The following is an 11,990-nucleotide window of genomic DNA, read 5'->3' as shown; positions in this document are numbered from 1 at the left end:
TTTCTAACTAACAAGGCTAGGATAATATTTATCTATATTTATAGCTTAATGGCGTATATTTTCTATTTTCCGTAAGCGTAAGCGAATCGAGGTATCAAGGTGTGCCTAACTTGGCTTTATTGTGAATCTATTAAAAATATACCTTCTTTTATTTAATTTACTTTAAATATTTAAAAAAAATACACTAATAAAAAAAAAACAAAACATTAATGTGAAGTTGTTAATATAGATTTTAAAATGTATCGCAGTTACATCAAGTTGTTTTTTTTATCAGTCTGTCTTCATTTTATATAGATTTTGATATCCAGTTTTAATGTCCATTTAATTCCCATTAAAGTATTTTTGCAGCGTTTGCAACTCTAAAACAAATAAAAAAAAAAAAAACGCAAATAAAAAATAACTGTTTATTCGTCGTTAAAACCAAAACAAAAATTTAAATTCTTTTAAAAATATTTTTATAAAACAAATAAAAATAACAACACTAGTTCTAACGGCCTGAGTATGATTGCGTTATTCCAAAATCATTGTTAATAATCATTTACAACCAACATGGACATAGTCAGAATAAATGAAATAAAATTTAAATATATCTTACATTGCCTAAGTCCATGCAAGAAGTTTATACTAATTTTGATCAATAAACTACCAGCCTTAATAATTCTAAGGTAACAATAAAATATTTCATTATAACGGAAACTATCTCGCCTATACCAACGGCCTATAATATATTTAATATAATTATCTAATATAGTTTTAGGTATTCTTATATTACATACGAAAATACAGTTCCTTCAGAATAAAATTGGGAAATAAAATTAACTGATATTATTAAAGCAATATATTTTAGATAAACATTTATGTCAAATAAAATACACAAATATATATGCCAATTATATTTTATTACCAAAATGAATATCTGTAAGGAACCACATTTTCGTTTTAGTTTACTACATATACTGTCATTAACATTCACGTATATTTTAAATGCTTTACATTTAATACCACAATATATTACTAAACAAATAACGCACAGTATATTTTTAGTCTTATTATATATTTTCATATAAAATATGATTAAAATCATAACACATTTACTATAATATACTCGCTTTGATTTAAAATTTTGTCTTATTTTCATTTCAAATGACAGTTGCTATAATAATCACATATTAAACCTTATTATAAATATACACAGTTATATTATCGACATTAAATAATGGCGACTTCATATTTATCGTCGACTAACACTTGTAAATCATGACACAATACAAATTCATTTAAAAAGTCATTTATTCTGACTTATTTAGAGTATATAATCCTTCAGTTCTAAACGCTGGGGATGACAAAGCTGCACAAATATGAGATATTTAGCTCAACGGCAATACATTAGCCATAGTAAGGATTAAGAGAGGCAGGTTTTTTGATAATGTGTCACAATTTTAAAACTCGTATTATTTCTAAACATTGCTGTAGTTGTCTCGGAGGCTGTTTCTGACTCTGTAACAAAGAAATAAACTATTAATAACTGGCAATTAATTATAAATTGTAAATAACGAGTATTTATTGGCTAATACCGAATTTGTAATTAAAGTATTTGTTATTCTGTATTTATCAAGAATACTATACCTATGTGGGGTTTATTATATTATGAATAGTTACGGTTGTCATCAAATTACGCAATTTCATAACAAGTTATGATAGAGTTACACAAGTTGTAAAATATTTTTTTGTCAAAAGTCGGGTACTGTGAGAAAGTATTAAAGTACATCACGCACCAAAAAACTATGGGAAAGTGCAGCCTATATTGGTCTGGAGAACATAATGACAAAACAAATGTATCCTATTAACGAATTTGCTAACAAATAATCACCATAAGAATAAATAAGTCATTCAAATTTAGAATTCCAAATGAAGCATAGTACTCACATGCTGTACAATGATTTAAAGCTATGGCTACACGTCAGTTGTGAACATGTAATTTGTTAGTTTGTTAGTGATATAGTTTACATAAAGATTGTCGGAATTATATGTAAAAATAACCCAATTTTTTTTGAAAGTATGGAAGTTTATAAGTAAGTATTGCGTAGTAGTTGTTACTAGTCGCGTTAAAATGTATGCTGCCTTTCCTCTAGTGTTAGTTCCCATGTTAGTAACTATATTTTTCCCATTATCGTCATTGATATAGGATACACGTGCTATCACTGAGCAGAATTAAAAGGTAAGTCAAAATATCTTGATAGGTTTATACTATCGAAGATGCCTAAGAGATATGTGACAGGATGCGATAAAAGAAGAAGCTTTTTTTTAATGATTAATGAAAATAAATACCTACATACAATATAGATAAAGTATAATTATTTTTTATACCGTCAAGGCAAAGTGACCCTTATGCACCTTATAGTAAGTGGAATAATAGAATGTCGACTGACGAGGGATGATTACCCCTCGGCAGTCGACACAATTATGCCGGCCTGATGGAATCGGACGGATTTACATTATACACAGGTAATCCCGGAACGCGACACACTTACGTGCGCCACTATGGCGGGTTTTAACACCTTGTGTACGGTGGTCGCTATACGGGCGGATATAAAATATATCCTGCACCAGCAAATATTAATGTTAATGGTTTGAAATTTGTTTTTGTAGGACAATGTTTTTAATATGCAAACATTATTATGTAATTGATTACAAATTTACCTTTCGTTATTGGGCACTTCTTCTTCGTAGTCCAAGTCGTACAAGTCGTCTCGGATATAACTTCTGTTGGCGAACCCTCCAATGTCCACTGAAATAACAGAATTACACATTCATTTTAACTTTTTTTTTGCGAAGAGTAAGAAAGATTAAATTGAGAAGAGTATGCTAAGGTGGTTTGGGCATTTGGAGAGGATGGATGATAAAAGACTGACAAAGAGAGTCTATAAGGCGAATGTGGATGGAAGAGCCGGTAGGGCTCGACCGCATCGAACCTTTGAATGTCAGATATCTGACATTCTTAGTAAAGACTAGGTCAAAATTACCTGAACCGGAAAAAATGCATGAAATGATTGATGAAGTTGGAAGAAGCTCGAGAAGTGTGTCAGAATCGTGCAAAGTGGCAATCCATAGTCACTGCCTACCCCTATGGAATAGAGGTGTGATACTATGTATGTATGTATGTAAAATGTTTTTAGTAATATCGCCAAACGTAATCTAGAAAATGTAATCTATAACAAATATAAAACACTATCTAAAGTAACTAAAGATAATCTGTAAGTCAGTCATAAAAACACGAAAAGTAAATTACGGTTAATTCATACTACGTGGTACTTTATTCATATTCTACAATTCGTCTAAATAGTCATCACCTCGTATGTTTCTAATGTCAAGCATTATTCTGTTCCAATTTAACTAGAAACTTGGGTTGGCTTGCACAACCACTTACTAAATATAGCGCTAAATACATTTAAAACCTCCTGCTGTCACTGTCATCCGTTAGCAATTGACAAAGACAGCATTACGATTAAAATATATTTAGTTTTAATCATATTTAGTGTGCCGTGCAAGTGGTACGTCTCAACGTCTAATATCTTGGAATAAGAGACACACCCTAGGGCAATATAATAATTAAAACATGGTTCGGATGTGAAGCTACCAAGTGACTTACTTATTGCCTTAATTTACAAACAAAATATCAACATCAGCCGCAAGACGCCTACTGCTGAACATGGGTATCCCCCAAAGATTTCATCAGATCGACCTATTGGAAGCGGCTTGCAGCCAACAACCTTCTGCAACTTTTATAAGGTCATATGTCCACCTTGTAGGGGGACGAGGGTGGGTAGCTCGCCTTTATAACATAAGACAGACCACACGTGCTGAAAAGTATTTGCATGTACAGACATGTAACACACAATCAAACACGTAACACATCTTTATCTCCGAAGCGGTAGACAGCTACCGCTTCGGAGATAAAGGTGTGTTACGTGTTTGTTTTGATATACATTAACCCTCCAACTTATAGTAAATTTTTACCCGCACTCAAACATTGACTATTTCTGGAGCCTGTCAAGCTTTTGCCTATCGCAGAAAACAGAACCTGGTTTGATTGTATGCTGAATGCTCACCTCTAGCATCATCATCGAATTTGTTGAGATCAGGCCATTTGTAGTCGTTCTCGCTGTGAGGGGTGGCAGGGTCTGGTGGGGGGTGGGATAGAGATCCAAATCCCTCTTTTGCGCCTTTATACTGTCTGTGTCGCTGAAGGCTTGCATCCTGGAACATAATATGCCAATTATATCATATATCATGTTGATCGTTACCTATATTAATAATTATCGTAAGTCTTTTGTTAGAATATGTCATTCTCATACATTTGTACCAGCATTAACAATTGTAAAGGTATTTTGGATACGGCCTTGGGTGACCTTGAAATTATTTCTCAGTATGAATGGATTTTCTTACCTGGTGTAATCATCGAAGCAGCTGAATCGCCACAGAGCGAACGCCAACATCGCCATCGAGACGACCACTCCCGCGCCGATCAACAGCCACATCATCAACACCGATTGATCGTCGGGGACGATGAACTCCTGGAAGCAATATTAGTAATATTTAGGAAATTCAGGGCTTTATGCTATGCTATGACTTTGAGCTTTTAAATGGTTTTAATCACGTATTAATTTTCACTAATCGGCATTATGGGTATTCTTCTTCTTAATCGTCCCCCCATTACTGAGGATCGTGATTCCTTCTGCATTTCGAAAACTGTTTCCAGTTGATGCGATCTCTCGCCTGATGAAGCGCAGTGCTGCTGATTATGTGTATTAATATTTCTATATAGCTGTGAACAAGCATTGTTTTTCTAACTCATAACGCATTGATGTAAATTGCAAAACAATCATTGGCCATGAAGACCTTTTCTCAAGTCTCTGTTTCACATGCTGTTGTATGCTATCCTTGATGCCTTGGAAGATAATTTTCCTGAATTACTAAGTTTTAGAGTAATTTCCTTATTAGTAAACCATCCTCACCTCAATTCCAAGCAACTCCATCCGTTTACTGAAGTCCTCCTTCTCGATGTACTTCCACATTTTCTGCAGGTCGGTCTCGTTAAGCCGGTAGTTCATGCCCTCCTCGTAAGTCAGGGGACTCCGAAAGTCACAGTGACGCACTGCTCATGCCCCGGCCAGTGGATGTTGCACAGCCCATGGTTCGTGATTTGGGTAATTTCGATACTGGAAAAGAAGAGAGAAGGTTAGACTGATATGAGAAAAGGAAAGAGAAATCTTATAGATTTTTGAAGTTCATTCTGCTGTTTTTCCTAAGGATCAATGACCAGTGATACTTCTCTTGATAACCTACGACTTGGGAGGACCAGGATATGATTTCCAGATTGATAAAATCCTATTTTTCAAATTAGATAATTATCCGTATTATAATTCGTAAAAGACGTCTCAGTTTAAGTTTTAGACACGTGGTAAACGTTCACAAATGTAGAAACTCTGCATTTAGATCGATAAATATGTAGCAGTTACTTGGCATGAAGCCAAAAGCCAGGTGAGGTTGAAATTTTTTACTGCTAAGAATTTGTCACCAAAAGGGGTAGATTGTGATGCAATTAATTCCAACGTTTAACTGAGGAATAATTGACAACCAATTTTCATTAACAGTGTTAAAATTATTGCTTTTGTTAAAGATTATAACGTTTGTGTTTTAGCAATCTTTATTGTTTTTACATTACATGTAAATGTTACTTTTACAGATATAAGGGAAGTTTGTGCGCCTATAGAAATATATGCGTATAGATTATTCATATTATGTACTATGTAAGTTCAACATTGAAATGAAAGTTATTTAAAAAAAAAATCATGATTATTTGTTCAATTTTTACTCCTTCATAGAATGTCATTCTTGATGGTCACGATGTATAAATAAATTAAACGAAAAATCGGTCAAGTAATTTCATTTCAATCTAGTAATAGAATCTAGGTTTATAAGGTTCAGACTATTCTAGTAATGATATCGTTCATATTAATAACTTTATGACGTAATTATATGACGTCAATGATATAAATTGATACACATTTATCTTATTCTTGGAAGTTATTTATGTGCGCGTTGATCGATGTTTGCAAAGATTAGAGTTCCTTAGTACAGTAAAAGTAATTGATGTTTATTTGCTAGACGATATGCTTAATGTATTCTTCGAATGTAGAATCAATGAGAACTGGAATATTTTTTTATTCCTGTTGATCTCATGTAATTGTATAGATTTTTGCCGCTAAAGACACATAATAGAAACTGAATCGTAATACAGTAGAAACTGAGAACAAATGATAAAAAAAGCGCGCAAGTAAACTCATATTAAAATTAACTTAAGTTATTTCCTATAAGCGGCGATATCCTAGTTGGGTGTGGAAAGGACTGCCGTGACGAATGTCTGTAGGTTTAAATCCTAAGGTCACACACCTCTGAATTATATACAATTATGTATGTATTCTTTGCGAGACATCTCTTGCTTTAACAGCAAAGAAAACCATCGTGAGGAAATCTGCATATCTGAGAAGTTATCTATAGGAATTTTGAGGGTATCTGAAGTCTTCCCATCCACATTAAGCTAACGTGGGGGGCTAAGGCCTAATAACTCTCAGAAGTAGAGGAGGGCCGTGCCCAGCAGTGACAGTATTATATAATACAGAGCTGATATATATATTATTTTCGATTAAAAAGAGATGTGGACGGAGATAATAGATCCAGCAGAAATACAGTCTCTTTGTCAAATGAGAATCTATTATGCTCTATATTGCATCGTAGAGCAATAATTTTATAACTTATTAAATAATTCCTTTAAGTTAAAAAAGGTTCGATATTTGTCACGTATGCTACATCCCATAATTATGTTATGTACTTGATATATTTAATAATATTTTAGAAATAGGCCAAATCGATTGGGATAGTACCTATAAACAATGTTATATTAAGCTGGTTTCATATTTTTGTCAATGAAGAAAAATACATAGTTTTATGTAGTTACCAATAACGTTTTTCGAGAAGTAAAATACTTAATATTGATTTACGATATATTATTTCAACTGTTTCTCTTTTCTCGTTTTTTGTCATTAATGTGTGTAGAAGACAAATAGTTTAGGATCAACGGTCGGACAGGCTAATGACACAGTAAACAAAGCTGTTTTAGCGCCTTTCTACAATACATAAGAAGCGGTAAATATTTACAAAATGACAGGAAAAGAAGAGGAAATAACAAAAAGATTTTTTTTACAATAACACAATATCCATAAAGGCTATCTGCATTGCACCATTTAGTATCCTCAGCGGAGTTCGATTCTCGTATAGAAACAAACATTAAATCATGAATTAAATTGCTTGCTAATGTGCCTTTGTAAAGGTCTTTAACCAGCGTAAAAATCTCATTAGAATCATGTCCAATATTTTTGGGACATAAAACATCTCGTCCATAGGAAATCGTTACCTGTGTAGGTACCAAATTTGATCTGATCTCAACTCATTATTTGATAATATGTGTATTAAGTTCAACTATATTAGTAAACTTTTTGAAGGTATAATGGTTTTTGATGTTTATGCGAATGATGCACATTGAAATTAAACTATTTTCCGGATTTTATCCTCAAATGTAGGTAGACATTGTAACTTTGACTTTTTGGATGACCAACATATCAGTCACCCCGTGACCATGAAAGCTGCGGTCTTGAAAACATCGAAAGAAAATTATAATATAAAAAACCATAATAACATTCGGGATTTAGTTTTATTTTTGGAGGTAGTTCTCAATTACCCAGAGATTTATGAATTTTCACCATTATTCAGTCGTAGTATCTAAAAGTTAGTATACAGAACCATTAAATTATAATTTACATTAAAATTCTACCTCTTATTTCAATTAACGTAACGTTGTAATTGCGTGCACATAGTTAAGATTTTGCCACGCCCAAGAGATGCATATGTTGAGAGACAACGCACGTTTACTTAATCGCTAATGTTGGCTTTCAGTCAACTATCCTGCCATTTCTTTTTTTTATTGAACACTAGATAACCAACAAATAGTTAAAAACACTCACCAGAATGGAGACAGCTACATCCCTTTATCTATATATACATCTAATTTAACATGAGACGGATTTTTTCACTATACGACACTATATATACATCTACTATAGTCTGTATCAACAATCAGATATGTCACATTTCACTCGCGAACTTCTGAACGTATACCACATTCTAGATGTACGAAAGTGCAGCGTAAATAACGCTGACACCAACCCTCATACCAACTTCTCTTCAGCGAACTTTATTTTATTCAAAATATCCACTCCTGTTCTATCTGTCTCGTTGTTGTTTACGCTGTCCGTTTTCGATTCATCAGAAGATATGTTATTGTTGTCAACCTGCTCCTCAAATTAGGTCTCAGATCGGAATTTCCTTAGTGACTTTATTATGAGACATCTGAGGGTAGTGGTGCAACATAGCGGTTGTATTAAAAGTAATTTTACCGTATTTTACAAACTCTGTAGGACGTTTGGGCTTATCAACGCTCGTACTAGGAACGGCGTCGATATCATCATATCTATCAGGACTTTCGTCATAATCCCTAGCATCCTCTACAAGTCCAAGAGCTAGTCTCTTGCTTCTCCTAATGTTTTCCATGTATGCGTTATATCGGTTCATGTCTATAGTGTTGTTTTGTTTTAGCGGCAAGGAATTCGGTAGTTTTTTTGGTACGTTCTCCTTGTATCACAATTGCTTGTGTACAGTAGGTTGGGTGTTGGATTCCATCTTTGCCGCCGCGTCGGTGCGCGCGGCTTTCTTTAGCTATGTTTGTGATTGCACCATGGAGATGCTTGTAGTCTCTGTGACGATGGTGGGTGCAGGAAACTCCTCATTTGTCGAGTCATACATCGGGAACTCGCAGCAGAGTATGCATTTTAAGAATTTTGGGACTTCTACGTAAATTGCAGGTGGTATAGGTATAAGAGGAGAAGTGGAAGCTTTGTAGTATAAGTAGTCAGGGTTGTCTCTGTATTTCTCGTCTGCAGTGCGTTCTAATAGCGGTATCCCTGACAAGAACAGAATTATAGCGCTCGTAAAGAGTGGTGACATGATCGCAATCCATTCGACTCCTTCAATCACATTTAAAGATATAATAAAAATGCCCCACCAGAGCACCACTTCGCCAAAGTAGTTCGGATGTCTAGATAAGCCCCAGAGACCGTCGTTGCACCACTTTCCCTGATTCGTCGGTTCTTGTCTAAAGGCGAATTTCTGCAGATCTGCATACGTTTCTATCAACAGACCTATGACAAAGACTCCAGCCCCTGCTGAGTCCAACGTGGTCATGGTTTTCGGCGACTTAGGAAATGAGTGGTGAGGCGAGTTGATTATTATTACTGGCAAACTAACTATATACACCCATACAGCTTGAAATGTGCCACTTATAGAAACGGCGAATCTCAGCGTATTACTTTTTCTATCCTCGAACTGTTTGTCTCTGCCTATGTGATAGATCCTATATATGAGATATCCTGACAATCTCACGCCCCAAACACAGACGAACGCTGTCACCATTAGCTGCCTGCTGTCATAGCTTTTTAAATGGCTCCCACCTTGGCCGAGGAAGAATGTCAACAGAGCGATTATGACGAAGTTGGCGCCACCCGTGAAGTCTGTCACTTTGTCGCATTGGAACAGGGATGCTATAGTGAAGAACAGTATTTGCATGGCCACTGTGACCATAGCGCTTATCGCGAAGTTATTTCTATCGATCAACGGCTCCATTTTGCTAGAAACAGTATCGTCTTCTGTTACCGATTCACGTTCATAATTCACTATTTAATCACATTCACGTATCATTGTGTTCTAGTTGCGTTAAAGCGGAGTATTTGCCGTGCGAGCTGTGTTCGGTTACTAAAATATCCTACTGCGCATGCCTCGTGGCAGGGAGCACGCATGCGCGGATTCCATTTTATCAAGCTGTTTCGTAATCATAATTTAAGTACATTTAATTAGGTTTAGAATGTTAGGAAATGGGTCGCGGGAACAATATGGAGAATAGTGCCTCTCGGAGTTTGTGTCAAGAATCTTGTTTGCAAGCACTCAACTGGCGTGGTTTTATTTATAGTTGTAGTCAGATTTGGCTAGCGTGTCAACAGCACTTGTGTTTTAGAATGGATGTTTTGATTCGTTAAATCTAATGTTTATAATTACAAGATGAAGTTTACATTCGTGAAGATTGGCGGAATTGTTACGCGTTCGATTACCTCTTATTTTGCTCCGAAGTTATTTCAATATTATGCTTTAATTATACACGTTTTTTTCCGTTTATCGTGTTTATCAGTTTCAGCAAATTTAATTAGTTTAATTTAAAACGATATGTTTTGTGATATCCCTAAATTATTACAAAAAGTTTGTATATTTTTCATCTGTTTTCTACCGACATCTATCGTTAAATAACGGCAACTTGAAAGTAGGATATCCCTATTCCTGGAAAATGACGCAATACACCAGCTACGTGTGCCAAGACAGGTAGTTAATATGGCGGATGGCTGATTCAATTCCGGTAAACAAATATAGGTCAGTTTAGAAGTAAAAAGAATTAGTTTTTTTTTTATAGCTTTGAATGACGAGACGATTTTCCCGTTCGCCTGATGGTAAGCGATATGACCGCCCAAAAACCATAGAAACACCATCCAACACCTTGAATATCAAAGTATTGATTGTTATTACTCTCGCCATCCTGAGACATGAGATGTTAAGTCTTATTATGTCCAGTAGTTACCCTGGCTACAATTAGATTAATTTATAAGAAGCTTTAGTATTTTTGTATTTATTTATCTTACGCAATACGATAAGTAAATATAGGTCAACACATAAGCCAAAAGTAACTCGGAAGGCGTAATATTTTTTATGACAGTCTTGTTAATGGCAATGGACTATAAAGAAGCCAAATATATTTCGGCGTGTATTCCAGCCCGTATACGTTCACTGTTTTGATATTACGTTACATTACATTTCTCTTGATTGCTTCGGTGGCGTAGTTGTAATGCGTACGCGGTACGACTACCGCGTTGATAAGTTCGAATCCTGGGTTAGTCCAAAAATAATTTTGACTTAGTTTTCACATCTTAAAAATGACTGATTCCCGCCTCGGAGTCAGGAAATTGACTGCTCAGAAAACATGTAAAGCCGTTAATCCCGCGCCGGTCCTCTGTCCGGTCATGTCTGATTGCCCTATCACTAGACTATGAGAGTGAAGGAATAATGCACTTGTGTATTGCGCACACACTTGTGCACTATAAAATGTCCAGCGTACTTAGTTGGTGACCGTTAAAATTGGCCGCCGTGGCCGAAATTCGGCTAGGAGTAATGCATTCATTCACTCTTTTTATATATTTTTTTGTAAATTACGAACCTATAGTAAAAAAATAATTTTAAGTTTTATGAAACATGTTTGAGTGGTGTTTAATTACAATTGAATTTTATCTTACTGATAAAATCTTTACAAGTGCACTCAATTATTTATCACTGTAGAAGTGCCGTCATATCTTATAAAGAATTCCGGATGTGACCGCCATTAAATAATATGATCTAAATTTAAAAAAAAATTGGTACAGAAAAGGAAAATGTGTAACTGAACCGATTTTGAAAAAAAATCTGGATCAATCAGAAAATATATTCAAATAAAAAAATCCAAATCTGTTAGTTAATAAATGACCGAGTTTTGAGGCAATCGACTTTAAAAAATCACGTCGAATTGAGAACCTCCTATTTTTTTTAAGTCGGTTAAAATGGCGGTTAATATTTCCTATTTTCGTGCAGCATCCTAATGCTGTACATACATTTTTCCCTATTGTTGAACTATTAAGACAAATATTTGTAACATTTCCTTCCTCAACATGTTTGTTTTCAACACGTTCTAAGTATTAACGATTTTGTCAGAAAATGACTCAATGTTTTGCAAATATGTATTGTAC

The 11,990-nt window shown here is 34.7% G+C and overlaps 2 protein-coding genes across 2 annotated transcripts; both read right to left on the bottom strand.

Moving 5' to 3' along the window:
• Positions 1 to 391: 391 nt before the first annotated feature.
• LOC119191367 lies at positions 392 to 5,219 on the bottom strand. Its single transcript, XM_037445273.1, has 5 exons — positions 5,016 to 5,219; positions 4,447 to 4,574; positions 4,110 to 4,257; positions 2,701 to 2,788; positions 392 to 1,497 (listed from the first exon to the last, which is right to left on the bottom strand). Exons 1-5 carry the CDS (start codon positions 5,109 to 5,111, stop codon positions 1,403 to 1,405), a joined length of 555 nt encoding a protein of 184 aa, XP_037301170.1. The 5' UTR covers positions 5,112 to 5,219; the 3' UTR covers positions 392 to 1,402.
• Positions 5,220 to 8,659: 3,440 nt separating this feature from the next.
• On the bottom strand, positions 8,660 to 10,373 carry LOC115444640. The gene has a single exon (XM_030170494.2). It carries the CDS (start codon positions 9,793 to 9,795, stop codon positions 8,833 to 8,835), a length of 963 nt encoding a protein of 320 aa, XP_030026354.2. The 5' UTR covers positions 9,796 to 10,373; the 3' UTR covers positions 8,660 to 8,832.
• Positions 10,374 to 11,990: the final 1,617 nt, after the last annotated feature.

Source organism: Manduca sexta, chromosome 5, assembly GCF_014839805.1.
Source record: "Manduca sexta isolate Smith_Timp_Sample1 chromosome 5, JHU_Msex_v1.0, whole genome shotgun sequence".
Lineage (NCBI taxonomy): Eukaryota > Metazoa > Arthropoda > Insecta > Lepidoptera > Sphingidae > Manduca > Manduca sexta.
Note: the sequence above shows the minus strand (reverse complement) of the source record. Positions and strands in the feature narration are given on the sequence as shown.